The sequence below is a fragment of the Pelobates fuscus genome, chromosome 2 (genome assembly GCF_036172605.1).
Source record: "Pelobates fuscus isolate aPelFus1 chromosome 2, aPelFus1.pri, whole genome shotgun sequence".
In the NCBI taxonomy this organism is placed as follows: domain Eukaryota; kingdom Metazoa; phylum Chordata; class Amphibia; order Anura; family Pelobatidae; genus Pelobates; species Pelobates fuscus.
In genome coordinates, this window is record NC_086318.1 from 22,224,650 (window position 1) to 22,247,090 (window position 22,441).

The 22,441-nt window shown below is 44.4% G+C and overlaps 1 protein-coding gene across 1 annotated transcript in view; it reads left to right on the plus strand.

The window, feature by feature from the left end:
• Positions 1–22,441, plus strand: part of FZD3 (frizzled class receptor 3) — an 81,772-nt gene that overhangs the window by 56,529 nt on the left and 2,802 nt on the right. The window contains exon 5 of the mRNA XM_063442002.1: positions 22,080–22,228. Within this exon, the coding sequence (XP_063298072.1) occupies positions 22,080–22,228 (149 nt within the window). The remainder of the gene's footprint in view (positions 1–22,079; positions 22,229–22,441) is intronic.

Here is a 22,441-nt window from a genome sequence, read left to right on the forward strand (position 1 = left end):
TTAAAATCAATGCTTGGATAATGATGGATACAGTAGCAGAAAACAAAAAAGATGGGTAGGGTAGGCAGATGGAAAATGATATAAAGAAAGAACGGGAAATAGTATAAATATAGATTGCATGATTGTTGGTAAAATGTTAAAGAGGCAGAAAGAATCTCAACCCAATATAACAATGTAACAAAAATAAAAAAATTGTAATTATCCGTGTCCGACTGAATGTACGTGACTCGATCTGTTGAAACATATTTCCTTCAGATGGAATTTGTGGCGCTACAAGTCATGTATTCTATCTATTGAGCCTTTTCCAGACTGTGTGCGCGGTGCATGCCATGATAGAATGTCATTCTTGGGCCCAGCTGCTGGCTTGATTGACATTTATTACGAGTGTGGATTAGTCCAAATTCTAATTGATTTGACATGATTTTTGGTTACAGGCTATTAGCTTATATATCAAACAGGTTTTGACAAAACCCATTGCTGTATTCGCCAAGCGAATAATGACAGAATAATTTAATTGAGACAGAACAGTGCTATATCGATGGAAACAAAGTATATGTTAACGTCATTAATACTAGCCTGTCCCATGTGTACAGTCTCCAGATCCAGCATGGATTCTTGGAGATATTTGATAATATCTGCATGAAGTTAGACAATAATTGAAAAGTTCTACCCTGTAGTATGTAGCATTCTGATGCTGTATGACGGAAATCAACCAATCGAAGCATTTCATTTTGACATCCTTCTTTGATACAATTGTTTTTTCTCCTGCAGTGAGTGTACACATTGTACGTACTGCAGTGAGTTCATCACTTTTCATTTACTGGCTTCCAGCATGGAGAAGTGATTTGATGGATTTGGCCATCCTAACCATGAGGGACATGTACGTAGCAGCGAGGAGACCCCCTCACAAAGAGAGACTTGCGTTGACTGACCATGGAGGAGTGATGGTACTGAAGATTGCAAGAGAAACATCGGCCAGTGCTTTAAAACGGTGGACTAATTTTATCCTGGCTATAAATATGAAAATCGAACCTTGCTGTACCAGGAAGAAGTTGAAGATTTTGCACAATTGAGAAGTGAAGACTTGGCAGAATATTGTGTAGATGGTGTTTGGTACAAGGCCTCAGTGTAGTGAGGAATTGATGATTTAACAGAGACAAAAGATGACCCAAAAGCATCGTGCACGGTAATTTGGTGGAATAGTCACGCTGTCTATGTTTGAAATGAGCGATCCATCCCATAATTTGGAGACAAAGCTCCTCCCTACTTGCGCATCATTTATAGTTATTAAAGGGCATTCCGTGACGGGTGTAAAATGGAGAGATTAGTTCCATTTCATAGTGAGAATATTAGGACACCCAGTGATACTAACAATTCTCACACGGGTTTACTTTTTGCCTTTACTAAATGAATGAAATGAAGCTGTATCCAAACCGGTTGTCATGTGTAGACAGCATTAATTATCTCGGTGATGTATTTCTGTGTGCCAGGGGCAAAGAGCGGTTATATCGTGTTGTTTTTATGGCTTCCATCAATGGGTTAATTACCTCTAGTGTGCAGATTCTCCCCTAAGAAATCCCCAAAGGATCGTGGCAGGTGGCAGTTATTTCCAGTGAATATTATTCAGTATAATGATATGGCGTGATAGCAGGGTATGCCTGTTTAATTTCTGATTGAAGTGTAATTAGGGAGAAAAAAATCCAAATATATGATTTGTCACTGTTCCAAGATAACCAGGATGTCATTAATGGTTTCCTGTTTTTTTTCCAGATGCGGTTGCAATGTAATTGGCGTTCTTTATTCATACGTCACATATACAGAATCCTTGTAGTGGGTTTTGGTTTTAACCTTTTCACTGCTGCAGCGAGCGGACGCAGGTTGTTTACATGTGGCTCTGCAATCTCTGCCAAAGATCAGGCTTGTTGAGCTAAAAATTACCTCCAGGCCTTTCTCATCTGAAAAACCGAGTGAACTGGGAATGTTCCCATACACACACGCATGTGCATGTTTGTGTGTACGTGCATATACACACACACACATTGTAGAGAGCTCATCCAGCAAGTGTATAAATAAGTGATAGATATACTTACACACACACACAAGGCAAGCCTATATTGTCTACACCAGCAGTTCCCAAACTTTTTAGGTTCAAGGCGCCCTTAATATTTCAATTTTATTTTTCCAAGGCACCCCAAGTCAAAAAAAATTCTAGGTTATATATATGTACAGCGCTGCAGCATATACTGGGCCCCTAATCTTGGGAGTGGCACTGGTAGATTATTTAAAGAAACAATCCAGGCACAATAACCACTACATTACGTTGTAGTGGTTATGGTGCCAGTAGTGCCGTAGTGCCCTCCCAGGGTAAGTAATCAAACTGTTTTAGAACAGTGTGACAACTTACCTGGGGTCTGCTGGGATAGCGGCTGTAGTGTGCATGTGTGTACAGGGGTGCAGTGTGTGTACAGGGTTACATTGTGTTTGTGAAGGATGTAGTTTGTGTGTGAGAGGAGTACAGTGTGTTTGTGTATGGGGGGGCAATATTGTGTGTGTATGGGGGGCAGTGTGTGTGTGTGTATGGGGGGTAATGTGTGTGTATGGGAGCAATGTGTATATGGGGGGGCAGTGAGTGTTTATGGAGGGGGCAGTGTGTGTGTGTATGGGGGGGCAGTTTGTGTGTGTATGGGGGAGCTATTCTGTGCTGTGGGGTCTGTGGGGGTAAGAGGGCAAATTAATAAATATATACTTTATTTTTTTAATTAAAAATAAAAATGCTGTCCCCCCTTTCCTGCAATCCCTGGTGGTCCCAGTGGTGATAGCGAACTCTAGCAGCCTCGTGAGATTCGGAGCGTTGCTGTGGTAACCGCGGCAGTGTGTGTATGGGGGGACAACGATGCTGGACGTCCTCATGTTCAGCGTGTGACCGTCCATCATCGTTTTATGGAGTTAAACTCGGTGAAACCGCAGGAGGCACCTATTGTGGCTGCCAGGTAGACAGCCACTAGAAGCAGTATTAACATTGCAGTTTCTCTGAATATAACATTGTATACCATTGCAGGGTTAAAGGGACACTATAGTCACCTGAACAACTACAGCTTAATGTAGTTGTTCAGGTATTATCTATAGCTCCCTGCAGGCAATCTAATGTAAACACTGTATTTTCAGAGAAAATACAGTGTTTACATTGATTGATAGGAATACCTCCAGTGGCCGTCACTCAGACGGCCACTAGAAGGACTTCCTATCACGCAGGGCCCTAAAAAGGCCCTGGACACGTCAGACGTATTAAAATACGTCTGACGTGTTCAGGAGAGAGAAGGCACTGTGTGCGCGCCTTCTCTCTCCAGCCTGTCAGCGGAGGAGGGGGCGGGCAAAGACCGCGAGCTGAGCTGTCACTCAGCTCGGCTCGCGGCCGCGCACACCACGCGCATGCGCGGTAGTGCGCTCAGGACTTCAGAGGGCGGCATGAATGCCGCCCTCTGAAGTATGTGCGCATGTGCGGCGATGCCGCGCATGCGCACAAGGGAGCAATGACGCTTCCAAATGGAAGCGTCTGATTGCTCCCTGCTCGCGCCCGCCTATTTCGTCATTTTGACGAAATAGGGGGCGCGGCTTCACGAGGCTCCCGGCGCTGGAACCAGGTAAGTAAAATTGCCTCCCTGGAGAGTCCCTTTAAGTGGACATGGAAGTAACATGGAAACACCACCCCATTGACACATTGTTTTGGGGTGGATGAATGGGATACAGAACTCACTTACCTGCACGGAAGTCACTTACTGCAGCATCAAAAATACAAAAAATATCCAGGTTCCATGTAGCAGCCTAATAAGTTGTGATAAACATAAATATTTATATTTCTAATTCTCTTTCTTTTTTTTATTTTTGTTAATCTTTAACCGGCTGCTAGATTGCACCATGCAATTATTTGTTCTATTGAGTACCTCTAGAATTTTGCTTTGAAATATTCAGAGATAAAAATTTTTTCGTGTGATAGCTTGTTTGCACAGAGGTTGTATGAACAGATTCATTGATATTCCTTAGAACCAAATTTAAGCTTGGTTTTACTGTTTATATAGGGACTTTTGGCTTAGGTTTCTTTGGGTTAAGTTATCTCTAATCACGGAATATGACAATGAGACATGTGGGGTCGACAGCCCCCTCTCCGCCTGAATTTGTGTTCAAGGGGAAGCCAGAAAGGATTAAAATAATCGCCAGCATCGCACAGAAATGTGGAAAATATCTTCCGAACCATCTAATTATTTACAATTGAGCGAAAAAAGAGGTTACCTTGAAATCTATATGTACAGTGTTGCTGGGGTTTAAAGGGAAACTCCAGTGTCAGAAAATCGATCCGTTTTTCTGGCACTGGAGGGTCCCTCTCCCTCCCACCCACCAATCCCCGGTTACTGAAGGGGTGAAACCCCCTTCAGTGACTTACCTGGGGCAGCGGCGATGTCACTCGCCGCTGTCTCCGCCTCCGCGACGCTCCTCCTTGTGATTGCGTTGGCCGGTGGGCGAGACTAATCTCGCTCACCGGCCGAGGATACCTAATGCGCATGCGCGGAAATGCCGCGCATGCGCATTACGTCTCCCCATAGGAAAGCATTGAAAAATCATTTCAATGCTTTCCTACGGGGTTTTGAGCGACGCTGGAGGTCCTCACAGAGCGTGAGGACGTCCAGCGACGCTCTAGCGCTAGAAACTAGGAAGTGACCTCTAGTGGCTGTCAGTTTATGAAAAACTGCAATAATTACACTTGCAGGGTTAAGGGTAGTGGGAGTTGGCACCCAGACCACTCCAATGAGCAGAAGTGGTCTGGGTGCCTGGAGTGTCCCTTTAATCTAACAGTAAGGGAGTTTAAGCATGCGTGGGATAGGCATAAGGCTATCACAGCTATAAGATAAGGCCAATTTATTCCTGCAATGTCTGCTCCCATTCAAAATATCACTGTAAATGTTACATAGTTACATAGGCTGAAAAGAGACACGTGTCCATCAAGCTCAGCCTTCCAGTCTAAACGCTGGTGTCCTATGTAAAGTCCGGTTTGTAAATAGATTTCAAAAACCAACATCCCATATATTTACATAAGCCAGGTGCAAACTATATAAACACTCCCTCAAGTGTTTAAATATCCAAATACATATACAATATAGAATGCACACTATACCAACTTCAATCTTTAAGTATCATACGACTTTATTAAGTAGAAAAGTTCCAATATCAAACAAAAGGCAAAAATAAACAAAGTGATAGAACTAGAGGCAAACAGTAATACAATCATACTTTACCAAAACAATCTTACAAGCACCAAGGCAGAAACACAAGTCACCAACTCCCCCAACGTTTCGTCACCAACTGGTTGCCTTTATCAAGGTGCCCATTACAAGACTTAAAAGGGTTTCTTTAGCAGAAAGTTGAATTTGAAGTGAAACAGTTGTTTTGTGACTAGAACTACTTTAACCCTGTTTGCTCAGCAAGCGCATTTTTGCAAGCTCGTCTGAGTGGGTTAACTGTTGTGGTAAAATACGATAAAAAGCATACCACTCAATAGCCCCTATTAAGGAGGGACAGTCCCTATTGTGGACCTACATCCCTCTGTCCCTCACTCTCACGCCTAAAATTAAAGTGGCTCTCTTTAACAACCTCTAGTGACTGTCTTGCTGAATTTTCACAGAGTTTAACATTGTGAAGCGATGCTGGACGTCTTTACGCTGTGCATTAGGACATCCAGCATCTTCAAAATCCCCACAGGAAAGCATTGATTCCTGAGCCTTTGGGGAAGTCCTAATGTGCATTAGACAGTGCCAACACCGTGGGATCTTGCAGTTGAAATTAAAGGACCACTATAGTGCCAGGAAAACAAACTTGCTTTACTGGCACTATAGTGTTAATAGGTCCCCCCCACCCTCAGGGTCCCCCTGCTGGGCTCAAGAGGGGTTATGGGCTTAAACGCTCACCTTTCTCCAGCGCCGGGCTCCCTCGGCGCTGGGGACTCTCCTCCATCTTCCGACGTCATCCGCCGAATTCAATCAGTCCATAGGAAAGCATTTCTCAATGCTTTCCTATGGACGTTGGCGTCTTCTCACTGTGAAAATCACATTTAGAAGCGCGGAAGCGCCTCTAGCAGCTGTCAATGAGACAGCCACTAGAGGCTGGATTAACCCTGTTGTAAACATAGCAGTTTCTCTGAAACTGCTATGTTTACAGCAGGCAGGGTTAACCATTTATGGACCTGGCACCCAGACCACTTTATTGAGCTGAAGTGGTCTGGGTGCCTATAGTGGTCCTTTAAGGGATATGGGCATACTATAGTTTGGGATTCCTAACACTATAGTGTTCCTTTAAGCCATTATACAGGAAAATGACTTTCTTCCTGTGGTAACCATTTTTACAGGCTATCAAAGACTCATTTTGAGTATGAATTCATTTTAAAGTGTTAAGGACTAAACATCTTCCTTTGCGTTGTCCGTATCAGCCATATAAAGAAATGTTCACCGGAGACGTGTTTGTGTTGACCTTTACAGTAAAATAAATATCATGGCTCCCCATGGGCGCCGCTTCTCTAATGTAAACAAATCCAATCTGTCGAGTGCTTCCTCATTACTAAAACCTTTGATTGTGTTTGTTAATATCGTTCCCAGATATCCTGTAATATTGCAATTTAGAGAGGAAGTTGGATTATTTGGGGTGTTTATCGATACCCCTCTCAGCCAGCCACCTACAGTAAACATGTTTACAGATTGAATTTTTTTTTTTTTGTTCGTTATTTTAGTTTTGTTTAGTGTTTGGACTGTCGATTTTTTGGAAACATTGTTTAACAACAACTGGACCCTGAGTATGTATGTGAGATCTTCTTGCTTTTGTTGTTTAAAATTCCACGAGGCTGGTACAGATTGATGGGAGTTGCAGGCCTCGGCTTTTTTCAACTATTTTTTATTTGTTGATCCAGGTGGCGTTATGAAAAACTGTGCTGGGAATTGTGTAAAACTGACGAGGCAATAGCACCTTCTATATACCAAAATAGCTGGATTCATGTACCGTATATACTCGAGTATAAGCCGAGTTTTTCAGCCCATTTTTTGGGCTGAAAAACCCCAACTCGGCTTATACTCGAGTCAGAGTCTGTATTATGGCAATTTGCATTGCCATAATACAGACTGGGGGGAGAGGGGGGCTGGCAGAGCTGTACTTACCTGTTCTGCAGCTCCTGTCAGCTCTCTCCTCCTCTGCGCCGTCCGTTCAGCACCTCGGTCAGCTCCCAGTGTAAGTCTCGCGAGAGCCGCGGCTCTCGCGAGACTTACAGTGTGAGCTGATAGAAGGAGCTGCACGGACGGCGCAGAGGAGGAGAGAGCTGACAGGAGCTGCAGAACAGGTAAGTACAGCTCTGCCAGCCCCCCTCTCCCCCCCACTGAACTACCACTGGACCACCAGGGAAGGAGCCCCCCTCCCTGCCATATATCAAGCAGGGAGGGGGGACGAAAAAAAATATATATATAAATAAAATAAGAAATAATAAAAAAAATAATAATAATAATAACAAAAAAAAAGGGGTATAAGGACCACTATGGGAGGGAGGGGGGTATACGGACCACTATGGGAGGGAGGGGGGTATAAGGACCGCTATGGGAGGGAGGGGGGGTATAAGGACCACTATGGGAGGGGGGGGATAAGGACCACTATTGGAGGGAGGGTGGTATAAGGACCACTATGGGAGGGAGGGGGGGGGTAAGGACCGCTATGGGAGGGAGGGGGGGATAAGGACCGCTATGGGAGGGAGGGGGGGTATAAGGACCACTATGGGAGGGGGGGGATAAGGACCACTATTGGAGGGAGGGTGGTATAAGGACCACTATGGGAGGGAGGGGGGGTATAAGGACCACTATGGGAGGGGGTGGGATAAGGACCACTATGGGAGGGGGGGGGGTATATGGACCACTATGGGAGGGATGGGGGGGGATAAGGAACACTATGGGAGGGAGAAGGGGGATAAGGACCACTATGAGAGGGAGGGGGTGGGATAAGGACCACTATGGGAGGGGAGGGGGAAGTAAGGACCACTAGGGGAGGGGAGGGTAAGGACCACTAGGGGAGGGGTGAGTCAGGACCACTGGGGGGGGGGGGTGAAGGAACACGGGGGTGGGGAGGTAAGGACCACTGAGGGAGGAGGAGGGGAAGTCAGGACATATGGGGGGGGAGGGGGCGGCAACATTTTTTTTGCCTACGGCGGCAAATATCCTTGCACCGGCCCTGCACACACTGCATTCACACACTGCATTCATACACACACACACTGCATTCATGCACACACACACTGCATTCATGCACACACACACTGCACTCATACACACACTGCACTCATACACACACGCTGCACTCATACACACACACATACGCACACACTGCATTCATTATACACACACTGTAAATAAATATTCAATTAATATATTTTTTTTAGGATCTAATTTTATTTAGAAATTTACCAGTAGCTGCTGCATTTCCCACCCTAGTCTTATACTCGAGTCAATAAGTTTTCCCAGTTTTTTGGGATAAAATTAGGGGCCTCGGCTTATATTCGGGTCGGCTTATACTCGAGTATATACGGGTAATCCTTCTAAAATGTTAAATGCCTTTGTCAGTTCTCTACAATAACGCTTTTCATCATTCATCAATGCCCTCTGTTTGTTTTATTCTTGAATCAATACCCCCCTGCCCCCCTCAGCTTAATGGATTTGTTTTAAATCTGTGGCTGCTTTTAAGATATAGTGTGAATAAGGGTGAACTTCAGATCATACCATTCCAGTGGAAAACATGCATTTTAATTCTTATTCCAGATTACTATTTTTTTGAGTACCAGAATGATGAGAACACATTGCTCAGGTAATATTGAGTAACATATCGCCTCTCCTTCTCTTTTGCGTAAAGCCGCATGGCATGATCTAAATTAGACAATAAATTGCATTTGTTGTATAAAAGAAGGACGACCCGTTTGGAAATATTGTAAACAAATAAAGTAAAATACATTCTGTTATATGGGTTGCATGTTTGTGAATTTACATTTTTGTGCTGTGTATTATTGACACTGTAGAGTGTTTTTGTTTAAACCTTATAATGTAAGCTCGTTAGAGCAGAGGCCTTAACACGCTGTGCATTCAACTCGTCCTGTTGCAAATACATGTCAGTTACTCCTCTCCATTGTACATCACTGTGGAATTTGTTGGAACTTTATAAATAATATTAATCAGACATGCTCATCCTGTGGGGTTTATTTTTTTCTGGGATTTTACAACCATTCCCTTTTGTGCCCTAGGCTTGATTAATGCCGATCTCCTTCTGAAAAAAGCAAATATATCCTGGGAGAATGTAACGGATACGTTATGAGCTATCCTTCCGCACAAGATATACAGTCACGCTAAACAAACACTCCTACTTAAAATCCCTTTTAGGAAAATCCCTTGGGAAAAAAAGCAAATTAATTTAAATAGCCTAATGTAGAAGATAATGCACACTCTAATTCTAAAAGAATATTAGCTGTGAGACAAAAGTGGAAAGACGTGTCTGTGTGCATGCATGTCTCTCAAATGTAAAATGTGTATTTGTGATGTTCTGGTATCTTTAAAAGTTCGAGAAAGATTTCATATTGTAGATTTGTTTATTTCAGCCATAGATTTAGTGTAATGTCATTGTATTACATGTTTCAATATAATGCACTAGCTGTATGTAACAAGAGAGGCTCTGGGGAAACGGGTGGCAACTTAGAAAAACAAAGTGGCCAATATGGCCCAAAAGAAGTGGTGATCGACTATTACCTGGGAACAAAAATATCCTAAATTTGTTACCCAAAATGGCACAAAGGAGTATTTTATTAAGTTTAACTATAAATGTCACAGAATATACATGTTTGCTTTAATTAGTCCAGTAAGCTTGTATTTTATAGCAGACCTAAGGGGGCTATTAGTTTAATCCAAGCTCGTAAGTGAGGTCATTTTAATTCTTGTTGTATTCTGTTTGGCTGAAAGCACATAGACGCTGATCCGATAGAACTCCAAATGTGTCAGTCTTTTTTCAACTATCTTTTTCTGTCAAACTTTTTTTTGACAGATTTCTTTCAAATTCAGGATTTTTTATAGTAAAACCCAGGATTTTCACATCAATCTACAAATATACTAAACAGGAAAACCTGTAAATATCACATTGACATAAGTATTCAGTCCATTAACTCCGTACTTAGCAGCGATTACAGTCTCGATTGTTTTTGGGTGTGATGTGACCAGATTTGTACACCTGGATTTGGGTAGTTTCTGTCGTTCATCTCTGTAGATCCTCTGGAGTTTATGGGGTATTGTGAGTGGATTTAGGTGGAAAAAACAACAACAATTTATACAATTGTAGCAGAAGACTACAACATAAAAATGTGAAAATAATGAAGAGCTCAGAATTCTTTCTGAATACATTGTACATTAATCATCCCTCACGTTCAACTGATCCTCTTTCTCTGAGCTTCCTTCTTCATTCTCGATATGTGAGCATTCTTACGGAGTATCTTACTGGGAGTATTCTTATTTTCTTGAATGTGCATATTGGTAAAATATTATTGATTTACCTCTGGTTTTCTTTTTCTATTACTACTTTCATTGAAGGCCCCATCTGTTTAACCCCGTAAGGACCAAACTTCTGGAATAAAAGGGAATCATGACATGCCACACATGTCATGTGTCCTTAAGGGGTTAAATATTTGTCTGTAACTAAAGACACGGTTCAGAACAGGGACTGGCTGCCTGAGAACTATGGGCATGCTAGTCCGCAGCAGCTAAGCTGCCAAAGCTAGCCATCCCTAGCATAAACTGATGTACTTTGCGGTTTTTAGAGTATTCATCAGGACCCCTAACCCCCTTACACTTTACGTTACATGACATGCCAATTATGTTTAAAGTACAAGGATAGACAAATCAGAGATATTGAAGATTTTAATGCTCTTTAACATCAACGCTGGGCCTCTTGCTACACGGATGGTCGCACGGATTCCACACACTTTGTAACACAGTTTCCTAGCCGGTAACGTGAATGTAGTTCAGTAGAAATCGCTGCTTGCGTCCTATAACACAGCTGATATGAAGTACTAAAAGCCGTTTCCATTGAGCTCATTCATTGTGAGCACTCCTGGGTAATTTGGAGGTCAGCCCCAAACCTGTATTTCTTGTTTGTAATAGTCGTTTTTCTGTTCATTAAAATCACACATATATTCCCTGAAGATACATCTTGCAATATGATATCAGGGATTCATTTTCAATGGGGAACTTTGTTTTATCTCTGAAGCTGACAAATGCTGTCTTTTCAGAAGGCTCAATTAGAGAGCGGTTGTAGTAGGTAGGAATTCCAACCTTGACTGTGCTCTAAATTACACTGTTTGGAGTTTTTTTGTTTTCTTAGAGGGGGGGTGGTTGTGTTTGGGTGCAGTCTGGATAACATTGTACTCTTAGAAAGCTGCCAAATCGCTTCCCTTAACCTCCTTCAATAGTAAGTTTAATTCATCATGTTAGTTGACACTAAGAAAACGCTTTTAAAGGAACACTCCAGGCACCAAAACAACTTCATCAAAAATAAGTTGTTATTGTGCCATGAGTACTCGGGCTGCATTTTTACCTCAAGGGGTGAAATTGTTGTTGTTGTTGTTGTTGTTATTATTATTATTATTATTATTATTATTGCCATTTATATAGCGCCAACAGATTCCGTAGCGCTTTACAATATTATGAGAGGGGGATTTAACTATAAATAGGACAATTACAAGAAAACTTACAGGAACGATAGGTTGAAGAGGACCCTGCTCAAACAAGCTTACAGTCTATAGGAGGTGGGGTGTAAAACACATTAGGACAGGACATTGTTGAACATTTTAACCCCAAAGTTGCCTCCAGCGGCGATGTCCATGCTCCCTTTTGGAAAGAAACGTACCTTTTCCTAGTCAGTTTAGTTAATGGGGAGTCACTGATAGGCTGAGAGCGTCAGCTGACTGCTCTCAACCAAATCATCGGCGCCCCTGCCCTGCCTTAACCTAAAAATTCTGAAGCCGAATCCCGCCTGGGGGGAGCTAACATCGTCGCTGGAGGCAGCTGAACCGGCTACGTAAGAGTGCCTCCATGGGCCCCCTGGCACCATAACAACTTAATATAGATGAAGTTGTTTCGGTGCCTGCAGTGTCCTTTTAAGCAGTGATTTTATTTTATCTTGAGTCCCACTAAAGGCCTAGGTGGCAGTCAGGTCAATTTGAATTATTGTGAATAATTAAAATGTTTTTCTGATGAAGAATTTAAGAGAAAATGCCCACGTTATTGAAAAGAACATAATCAGGTTTCTGGCACTTGTTTTCATCATGTTAACGGGTTACCCTACGAAGATGAACATTTGCTGTTTGCATCTGTACCGTGACCAGAACTGTGTTACATACCAGACATCACTAAATAGGATTAATCCTATAGAGCGTCCCCCACATCTTCCAAAAAATAAATAGCTTCATGGGAATGAAATGCTTTATAGTTAAAGAAACATGACAAAAACAGAAATTGTATCGTGGAGCTAAAAGGTCATTGCACTGTAGAACTCATGTGGGAGTACTGAAAAGTGCTTAGCCAAAGTTCATTGTAAGCGAAACATAAAGAGGACTAAACCACCTTGTTTGTGTAGTTACTGATGATAAAATACATTTATTTAATGCTTTTAAAGTGGCATTACAAACACCTGAATTCTGCTTGTCTTCTAAATGACCACTATACATCCCTCTATGAGATAGAATTTGAGTACACATTGGTCATTTAAGATTAGTGGATTATACTATGAATAAGCATCAATCGGTCACCTAGACAATGGCACTATAAGAGCAGTAAAGCCATTCTTTGGTGGGTCAGCTTGAAATCCACCTTGTTTGCCTGATAAATGTATGGTAATGTACTTTCTTCATGTATACATGTCCTATAAACTTGAGTATGAAGGTCCATGGCACCCATGAGCAGAACATAGATTAGAAACACCTACTAAGATTATTTCCCAATGATCAGTGATGATTGCACTTGGAACCCCTATGCCTTCTGAAAACCATGACCAGGAAATGAGGGCAGCACTGAAGGTCCATGTTTGGACACAGCTTGAATGCCATTATCCTGTTGAGTGGTTAGATTTATCTATCCTTACCTTTTTGTGTCATTTTACCCCACTCCTTCTAGCATGTAAGCTCATTGAGCAGGACCCTCAACCCCTCTGTTCCTGCGCGTCCAACTTGTCTGGTTACAACTACATGTCTGTTCGTCCACCCACTGTAAAGCGCTGCGGAATCTGACGGCGCTCTATAAATAACATAATAATAATTTAAGAACCGGTGCACCTATTCAATCTCTACATTGGACTGGTGTATGGGTGGGCAGATATCACTAAAAATCACTAAAAGTCAAACAGTTGCCCTCAAATTGGGTATTAAATAATCATATTTAGGAGCAAATCTGCTATTTTTACAAGCTATTGAAATGGTACCTCCTTGGAGCTTTGTGGAATACTCCACATGCAGTATTTAATAGCCAATCGTATTGCAGAAGGTTTTCTTGGGAGCCTTGGCATGTGAAGCTTGGCACTCAATGCTGTTGAGTGGTTTCAAGAACTTGCATTACCATAACCCATTCCGTAAAATGTTATTTTTACTTGGGCAACGCTTCTCATCTGAGGTCATCTTCTTTCCAGAACTCATTGATAACTTTATATATCTACTATTACACTATTTCTTTCTCAAATTCTCTGGCAGTCACCGGAGAGACAGGACACTAGTGTTTATATACAGTCTATGGGCCTGCTGCAGATTAATGATATTAAAGGGAAACTCCAGTGCCAGGAAAACAATCCGTTTTCCTGGCACTGGAGGGTCCCTCTCCCTCCCACCCCCCAATCCCCAGTTGCTGAAGGGGTGAAAACCCCTTCAGTCACTTACCAGGGGCAGCGACAGGTCCCACGTCGCTGCTTCCTCCTCCCCCGCCGCTCCTCCTTCTGGTTACGTCGGCCGGTGGGCGAGACTGATCTCGCCCGCCGGCCGAGGAGACCTAATGCGCATGCGCGGCAATGCCGCGCATGCGCATTAGCGCACCCCATAGGAAAGCATTGAAAATGAATTTCAATGCTTCCCTATGGGGAATAGAGCGACGCTGGAGGTCCTCACACAGCGTGAGGACGTCCAGCGACGCTCTAGCACAGAAAACCTGTGCTATGAAGCAGGAAGTGTCCTCTAGTGGCTGTCTAATAGACAGCCACTAGGGGAGGACTTAACCCTGCAAGGTAAATATTGCAGTTTTAAAAAAACTGCAATAATTACACTTGCAGGGTTAAGGGTAGTGGGAGTTGGCACCCAGACCACTCCAATGAGCTGAAGTGGTCTGGGTGCCTGGAGTGTCCCTTTAAACCAATCTCCCGGTGTGTATATTCACTACACTGAATTAATATTTGATCAGTGATGTGCGATCACTGTTTGCTTGGTTAAATTGCACTGCAACGCTTCTGACATCACATGCCGCTGCTTGTTTGGCGTTTATCACTCGGTCTCATTCTGTTTGCCGAGAGATTTGGACAATTCATTACCTCAGTGGTTTACTTGTAGGTGAAAAGAGGTTTAAATGTTTGTTATTGTTAATATGAATAATGCGTAACGACACGGCTTTGCACTTTCCTTACCAGCTTTTTGTTTTGTCTGAATACATTTGGAAATAAAATAAGTTTACATTTCATGGGGTTTAATTTTGGATAAATTGATTAAAAGAAGTCTCTAAGGTGCTGTTTGTGACACAGTTAAATGCAAAACAAACCAAGTAATTACTCAGTAAAATATAAATAAAGGCGATGAGAGACTGTGGTGGAGTAAGGGGTAAAGGGTAGAACAAACATGGACACCAAGAAAGGCATGTCTTTGGCACGGAGCCTTTCAAGGCCCGGCTTGCTAATAATGAATACATTCTGCTGCACGAGAGGTTGATGGGCAGTAAGTACGGTAATACAGATAATGAATGCGTTCAGAACTAGTTGAGTAAAACGTCAGGAGCCACGTAAATGCTTGAATGATGCTTCATTATTTCCATCACTTTTGTGGTCTATGCTGTTATGTACAGAAATAACCAGGACCAAGTACTCAATTGTGTGGAACAGTGTTTTCCAAACCTTTCTGTCCATAGCCCTGAACACAGAATATTTCTGGCCTGGTGACACTTGGCGAATATTTTGTGGTTACCATGATGTTCCTTCATTTTATGATGTAGTTCTCCCAGCTTTGGTTTTATGTTGATCGAGCACAGCACAATTCCTGCTGTGGAGATACAGGCTTTCTGACTTTAGTCCCTGATCAACCACAGATTCACACATTTACAGATTCTAGATATCATTGTAAAATGTCATATTAGCCACCTATATGATCACTTATGCTGCCATGGAGTAGGGATGTGAGAGAAGCCCAGCCTGATGGCAGTTCCATGTGCACTCCAAGCCAACCTACTGGCAGCCGGTGCCCCCTTGAAGTGTTTGCCCTGTCTGGTCGACACCCCAAAGGCCAGCCCTGATCCCGCAACCCTCAGCATGATCTTTGAGACCATCATTTAAATCCCCACCATAAGTTAGGGAAGAACTGGTTGAGAAGGTACTTTATTTACCCAGCCAGGTAAACATTTGAATAAATGCACAGAGAAGCCAAAACATTGTTCTAGTTGGGTGAATACATTACCTCCTGCACCCTGTGAGTGCCTGGTCCTGTCTGTTTCTGTGTGATTGGAGGTGGTACTGCAGACCACCGTGGCACTAGGCAATTGTTGTGTTAGCTTATTGCACAAAATTTGCATTTTTGTACAAGACAGAGCCAGCAGCATATCTTTGATTGAGCTCGGCTATCCTTAGATCCCTAGGTTCTGTCTCTCGGAGGAGACGTATGCTGCAGTCAGAGAGATTTCAGTGTGTTTCTGAACATTCCCAGCACATTATTTAGTATTTGAGAGAGAAATGACATGTAGACACTAACTCCACCAATTTCTTTGACTTGTCACCTTAGCGAAACAGCTTGCCATGTTCCAGGGTTCCATTTAGAATCCAACCCTCGAAGGACATGATTTGGATGATTGGGAATCATTTTATATCCCTATCTCCGGTTTGCCTTTTTGATTTCCTGGTATCACATACAGCCGAGCTGTTGGTGTTCAGGCAGCATTTCTATGTGAATGTTAATTTAAAACCGCTCGTATTTTATGTCCCCCATTAATTACCCCAATGTTACTATAGTGGCACTCCAAAATAATGCTTTTAGGACATTTACAGCTTCAAATATAGCTTAAAACCTGACAGGGTATCAAAATGGAAGAGGTGGAACAGAGCATGGAAAGGGTGGCTGTTTTTGGGAACAGGTCCTCCGCCCCACACTCCCCCAATGGAGCTGGCAAAGCTTGTATTAGGTCATTCAGTAAATGCTCGCCACAAACTTATATAAAAGAAAGGCTGGGATTTGGAGATCTAACGTTGCCTCTGTTCGCACGCATCCTTCACATTTCATTGTTTTTATAAGTTGTTTCTTGGCATAGGTTACGAATTGTTCTACTTTACAGTATCATTAGGTAAATGTATCAAGAGCACAGTAATTAATATACACCAGGCTTGCACAACGGTTCCAGTAAGGAAAAACGTACTTTCATTAATGATTTTATTGTTTGTTTATACAGCTGGCTTTTGGCGTGTGAAATTTTTAATTAAAAAGCTCAATTTGCCTTATTCGGCATTGGCCTATTGAAAGGGGTGCTGCTGCATTGCCATCTAGTGGCAAAACGGAGAGTGACTTTGACAGATGGGTGGATTCTAGCAACCTTAGTTTTCTAGCATGTCATCTCAATGGGCAGGGCCCTCAGCCCCCTCTGCTCCTATACATCCATGTAGTCTGGTTTAACTACATGTCTGTCAGTCCACCCATTGTACAGCGCTGCGGATTCTGTTGGCACAGAACCTGATAGATCTGAGATCTATCAGACTCTGTAATAAATACTCACTCAGATATATGGATGGATAGATTGAGAAACATGGAGCTCTGAGAATGAAAGAAACGTGGAGGCCGTGCTGCTCCCAATGGAGCTCTGAGAATGAGAGAAACATGGAGGCCGTGCTGCTCCCAGTGGAGCTCTGAGAATGAGAGAACCATGGAGGCCGTGCTGCTCCCAATGGAGCTCTGAGAATGAGAGAAACATGGAGGCCGTGCTGCTCCCAATGGAGCTCTGAGAATGAGAGAAACATGGAGGCCGTGCTGCTCCCAGTGGAGCTCTGAGAATGAGAGAAACATGGAGGCCGTGCTGCTCCCAGTGGAGCTCTGAGAATGAGAGAACCATGGAGGCCGTACTGCTCCCAGTGGAGCTCTGGGAATGAGAGAAACATGGAGGCCGTACTGCTCCAAGTGGAGCTCTGAGAATGAGAGAAACATGGAGGCCGTACTGCTCCAAGTGGAGCTCTGAGAATGAGAGAAACATGGAGGCCGTGCTGCTCCCAGTGGAGCTCTGGGAATGAGAGAAACATGGAGGCCGTACTGCTCCCAGTGGAGCTCTGGGAATGAGAGAAACATGGAGGCCGTACTGCTCCCAGTGGAGCTCTGGGAATGAGAGAAACATGGAGGCCGTACTGCTCCCAGTGGAGCTCTGGGAATGAGAGAAACATGGAGGCCGTACTGCTCCCAGTGGAGCTCTGGGAATGAGAGAAACATGGAGGCCGTACTGCTCCAAGTGGAGCTCTGAGAATGAGAGAAACATGGAGGCCGTGCTGCTCCAAGTGGAGCTCTGGGAATGAGAGAAACATGGAGGCCGTGCTGCTCCCAATGGAGCTCTGGGAATGAGAGAAACATGGAGGCCGTACTGCTCCCAGTGGAGCTCTGAGAACGAGAGAAACATGGAGGCCGTACTGCTCCAAGTGGAGCTCTGGGAATGAGAGAAACATGGAAGCCGTACTGCTCCCAGTGGAGCTCTGGGAATGAGAGAAACATGGAGGCCGTACTGCTCCCAGTGGAGCTCTGGGAATGAGAGAAACATGGAGGCCGTACTGCTCCCAGTGGAGCTCTGGGAATGAGAGAAACATGGAGGCCGTACTGCTCCCAGTGGAGCTCTGAGAACGAGAGAAACATGGAGGCCGTGCTGCTCCCAGTGGAGCTCTGAGAATGAGAGAAACATGGAGGCCGTGCTGCTCCCAGTGGAGCTCTGAGAACGAGAGAAACATGGAGGCCGTACTGCTCCCAGTGGAGCTCTGGGAATGAGAGAAACATGGAGGCCGTACTGCTCCCAGTGGAGCTCTGGGAATGAGAGAAACATGGAGGCCGTACTGCTCCCAGTGGAGCTCTGGGAATGAGAGAAACATGGAGGCCGTACTGCTCCAAGTGGAGCTTTGAGAATGAGAGAAACATGGAGGCCGTACTGCTCCAAGTGGAGCTCTGGGAATGAGAGAAACATGGAGGCCGTACTGCTCCCAGTGGAGCTCTGGGAATGAGAGAAACATGGAGGCCGTACTGCTCCCAGTGGAGCTCTGAGAACGAGAGAAACATGGAGGCCGTACTGCTCCAAGTGGAGCTCTGGGAATGAGAGAAACATGGAAGCCGTACTGCTCCCAGTGGAGCTCTGGGAATGAGAGAAACATGGAGGCCGTACTGCTCCCAGTGGAGCTCTGGGAATGAGAGAAACATGGAGGCCGTACTGCTCCCAGTGGAGCTCTGGGAATGAGAGAAACATGGAGGCCGTACTGCTCCCAGTGGAGCTCTGAGAACGAGAGAAACATGGAGGCCGTGCTGCTCCCAGTGGAGCTCTGAGAATGAGAGAAACATGGAGGCCGTGCTGCTCCCAGTGGAGCTCTGAGAACGAGAGAAACATGGAGGCCGTGCTGCTCCAAGTGGAGCTCTGAGAACGAGAGAAACATGGAGGCCGTGCTGCTCCAAGTGGAGCTCTGAGAATGAGAGAAACATGGAGGCCGTGCTGCTCCCAGTGGAGCTCTGGGAATGAGAGAAACATGGAGACCGTACTGCTCCCAGTGGAGCTCTGAGAACGAGAGAAACATGGAGGCCGTACTGCTCCCAGTGGAGCTCTGGGAATGAGAGAAACATGGAGACCGTACTGCTCCCAGTGGAGCTTTGAGAATGAGAGAAACATGGAGGCCGTGCTGCTCCCAGTGGAGCTCTGAGAATGAGAGAAACATGGAGGCCGTGCTGCTCCCAGTGGAGCTCTGAGAATGAGAGAAACATGGAGGCCCTGCTGCTCCCAGTGGAGCTCTGAGAATGAGAGAAACATGGAGACCGTACTGCTCCCAGTGGAGCTCTGAGAATGAGAGAAATATGGAGGCCGTACTGCTCCCAGTGGAGCTCTGGGAATGAGAGAAACATGGAGACCGTACTGCTCCCAGTGGAGCTCTGAGAATGAGAGAAACATGGAGGCCGTGCTGCTCCCAGTGGAGCTCTGAGAATGAGAGAAACATGGAGGCCGTGCTGCTCCCAGTGGAGCTCTGAGAACGAGAGAAACATGGAGGCCGTGCTGCTCCCAGTGGAGCTCTGAGAATGAGAGAAACATGGAGGCCGTGCTGCTCCCAGTGGAGCTCTGAGAATGAGAGAAACATGGAGGCCGTACTGCTCCCAGTGGAGCTCTGAGAATGAGAGAAACATGGAGGCCGTGCTGCTCCCAGTGGAGCTCTGAGAATGAGAGAAACATGGAGGCCGTACTGCTCCCAGTGGAGCTCTGGGAATGAGAGAAACATGGAGGCCGTACTGCTCCCAGTGGAGCTCTGGGAATGAGAGAAGCATGGAGGCCGTGCTGCTCCCAGTGGAGCTCTGAGAATGAGAGAAACATGGAGGCCGTGCTGCTCCCAGTGGAGCTCTGGGAATGAGAGAAACATGGAGGCCGTGCTGCTCCCAGTGGAGCTCTGGGAATGAGAGAAACATGGAGGCCGTACTGCTCCCAGTGGAGCTCTGGGAATGAGAGAAACATGGAGGCCGTGCTGCTCCCAGTGGAGCTCTGAGAATGAGAGAAACATGGAGGCCGTGCTGCTCCCAGTGGAGCTCTGAGAATGAGAGAAACATGGAGGCCGTGCTGCTCCCAGTGGAGCTCTGAGAATGAGCGAAACATGGAGGCCGTACTGCTCCCAGTGGAGCTCTGGGAATGAGAGAAACATGGAGGCCGTACTGCTCCAAGTGGAGCTCTGAGAATGAGAGAAACATGGAGGCCGTACTGCTCCAAGTGGAGCTCTGGGAATGAGAGAAACGTGGAGGCCGTGCTGCTCCCAGTGGAGCTTTGAGAATGAGAGAAACATGGAGGCCGTGCTGCTCCCAGTGGAGCTCTGGGAATGAGAGAAACATGGAGGCCGTACTGCTCCCAGTGGAGCTTTGAGAATGAGAGAAACATGGAGGCCGTACTGCTCCCAGTGGAGCTCTGAGAATGATAGAAACATGGAGGCCGTACTGCTCCCAGTGGAGCTCTTGGAATGAGAGAAACATGGAGGCCGTGCTGCTCCCAGTGGAGCTCTGAGAATGAGAGAAACATGGAGGCCGTGCTGCTCCCAATGGAGCTCTGAGAATGAGAGAAACATGGAGGCCGTACTGCTCCCAGTGGAGCTCTGAGAATGAGAGAAACGTGGAGGCCGTACTGCTCCCAGTGGAGCTCTGAGAATGAGAGAAACATGGAGGCTGTTTTGATAGATGGGGAATTTCTCTCCTGAATCCCATAAAGGATTTGTCGCCAGTCGCAGTTATATCCCAAACCATCTGCACAAGCACAGTACGGGAGCAGCTGTTGGGGGGAGACATGGTAAAAACAAATCCCCCCCAGGGTTATATAGCAGGGGGTCTAAGGGAATTAACCCTTTCATTGTCACATTGAGGATATGCCCCCCTCCCTCACCCACAGTCTATACACATCACCAGCCAGATTCCTATAAGATGTGTAGCGTACAGTTTTTTTTTGTATTCTCTGTGTAGACAGTGCCTCTTGGCACCTCCGTTCTATGCCATTCCAGCTTACATTTATCAGTTATCTAGTATTGGAATGTATTGGTTTGTTTGTTTTTTGTTTTGTTTTAGACATATCGTGATATATTCAGTAATTTACAGGAACAACACACTGATTTTACATACTGCCGGTGAGATTGATGTATTTCAGCATGTCCTTTCTTTTTATATGTATTAGTGGTCCTTTCTTGGGAGAATTTTAGTATCAGGACAGTAAGTGTTTCCATAATAGCCGGCTTTTTTTTAGGACATTGTTTGTGTTGCTCAGTTGAGGCTGTGAATTTTCACAAGGTGCTGTTATATGGTCGGTCTGTCCGCCCACTCTAAAAAGATCATCTAGCATCTCAAAGCAGCCTTCAACTAAATAGCCCTGGATGGTACAGGAGTCCTTATAGGTCACACATTCAGTATTATTCTCCCCCTAATGACATTTTATCTCTTTTTATGTTTGACAATTGCAAAGGAATTTCTTGTTCCCATCATTGATAACGATACATTACTTTATTAACATTTTATTTAATTTTGCTTTTTTTTTTTTTTTTTAACACCATTTTTTTTTTTTTTTTTTTTAACAGCTGCACTATATATTTTCTTACTTGTTTAATTGAAACATTGAAACATTTTCCAACCTGTAGCGCTGCCGGAGTTGGTTCTCTTCCAAAAGGAATGGCACAAAAAAATATCCCTGGGAGACACCCTGTCTAGATTTTTTGCCAACGCTTTTAAAATCACCCTTTGCTTTCTTTACCGTACAATTGCGATTCAACAATAACATTCCCCTTCTTAGAAATGTCGTAATCACCTGTCATCAGAACCTCAGAGAACGTTTTGAAAAATGCACTTTGAAACACTTTGTAATCTTGTTTGGACAGAAGCTTGTAAGCTGGGCTGTGTTTGGAAATTGTCAGCTCACGTATCATGTGAGACGTGGAAGTGCAGTACTTTCATCCAATTAAGCAATGCCTTCTAATCCTTTAACACAGCCATGCAAATGTTAGAGAAACTATTGACTATTCAGACACAATTCAAATATCGTTCATAAATATGTATTTTTTTCTGTTTGCAGGTGTCCCAAACAAGTCGACCTGACCTTATTCTCTTCCTCATGAAATACCTCATGACCCTGGTGGTTGGCATACCTTCTGTGTTTTGGGTTGGGAGTAAGAAGACCTGCTTTGAATGGGCCAGTTTCTTCCATGGTCGCAAGAAAAAAGTGTAAGTCTTGGCATGATTATTGGTTGAGGAGCATCGTTAGTTTGTCACGGTGTAATCATTGCATGACAAAACAGGGGGCTGGCTGCACTCACCTGAATATGCGCAAATAGGGCACTGCTGGGAGCACATCTATACAATAAAAAAAAAAAAAAAAAGCACACTCTATTATCCCCTAAACAGTAACTGTGGTGCTGACAAATTTTAGTTTTTTTT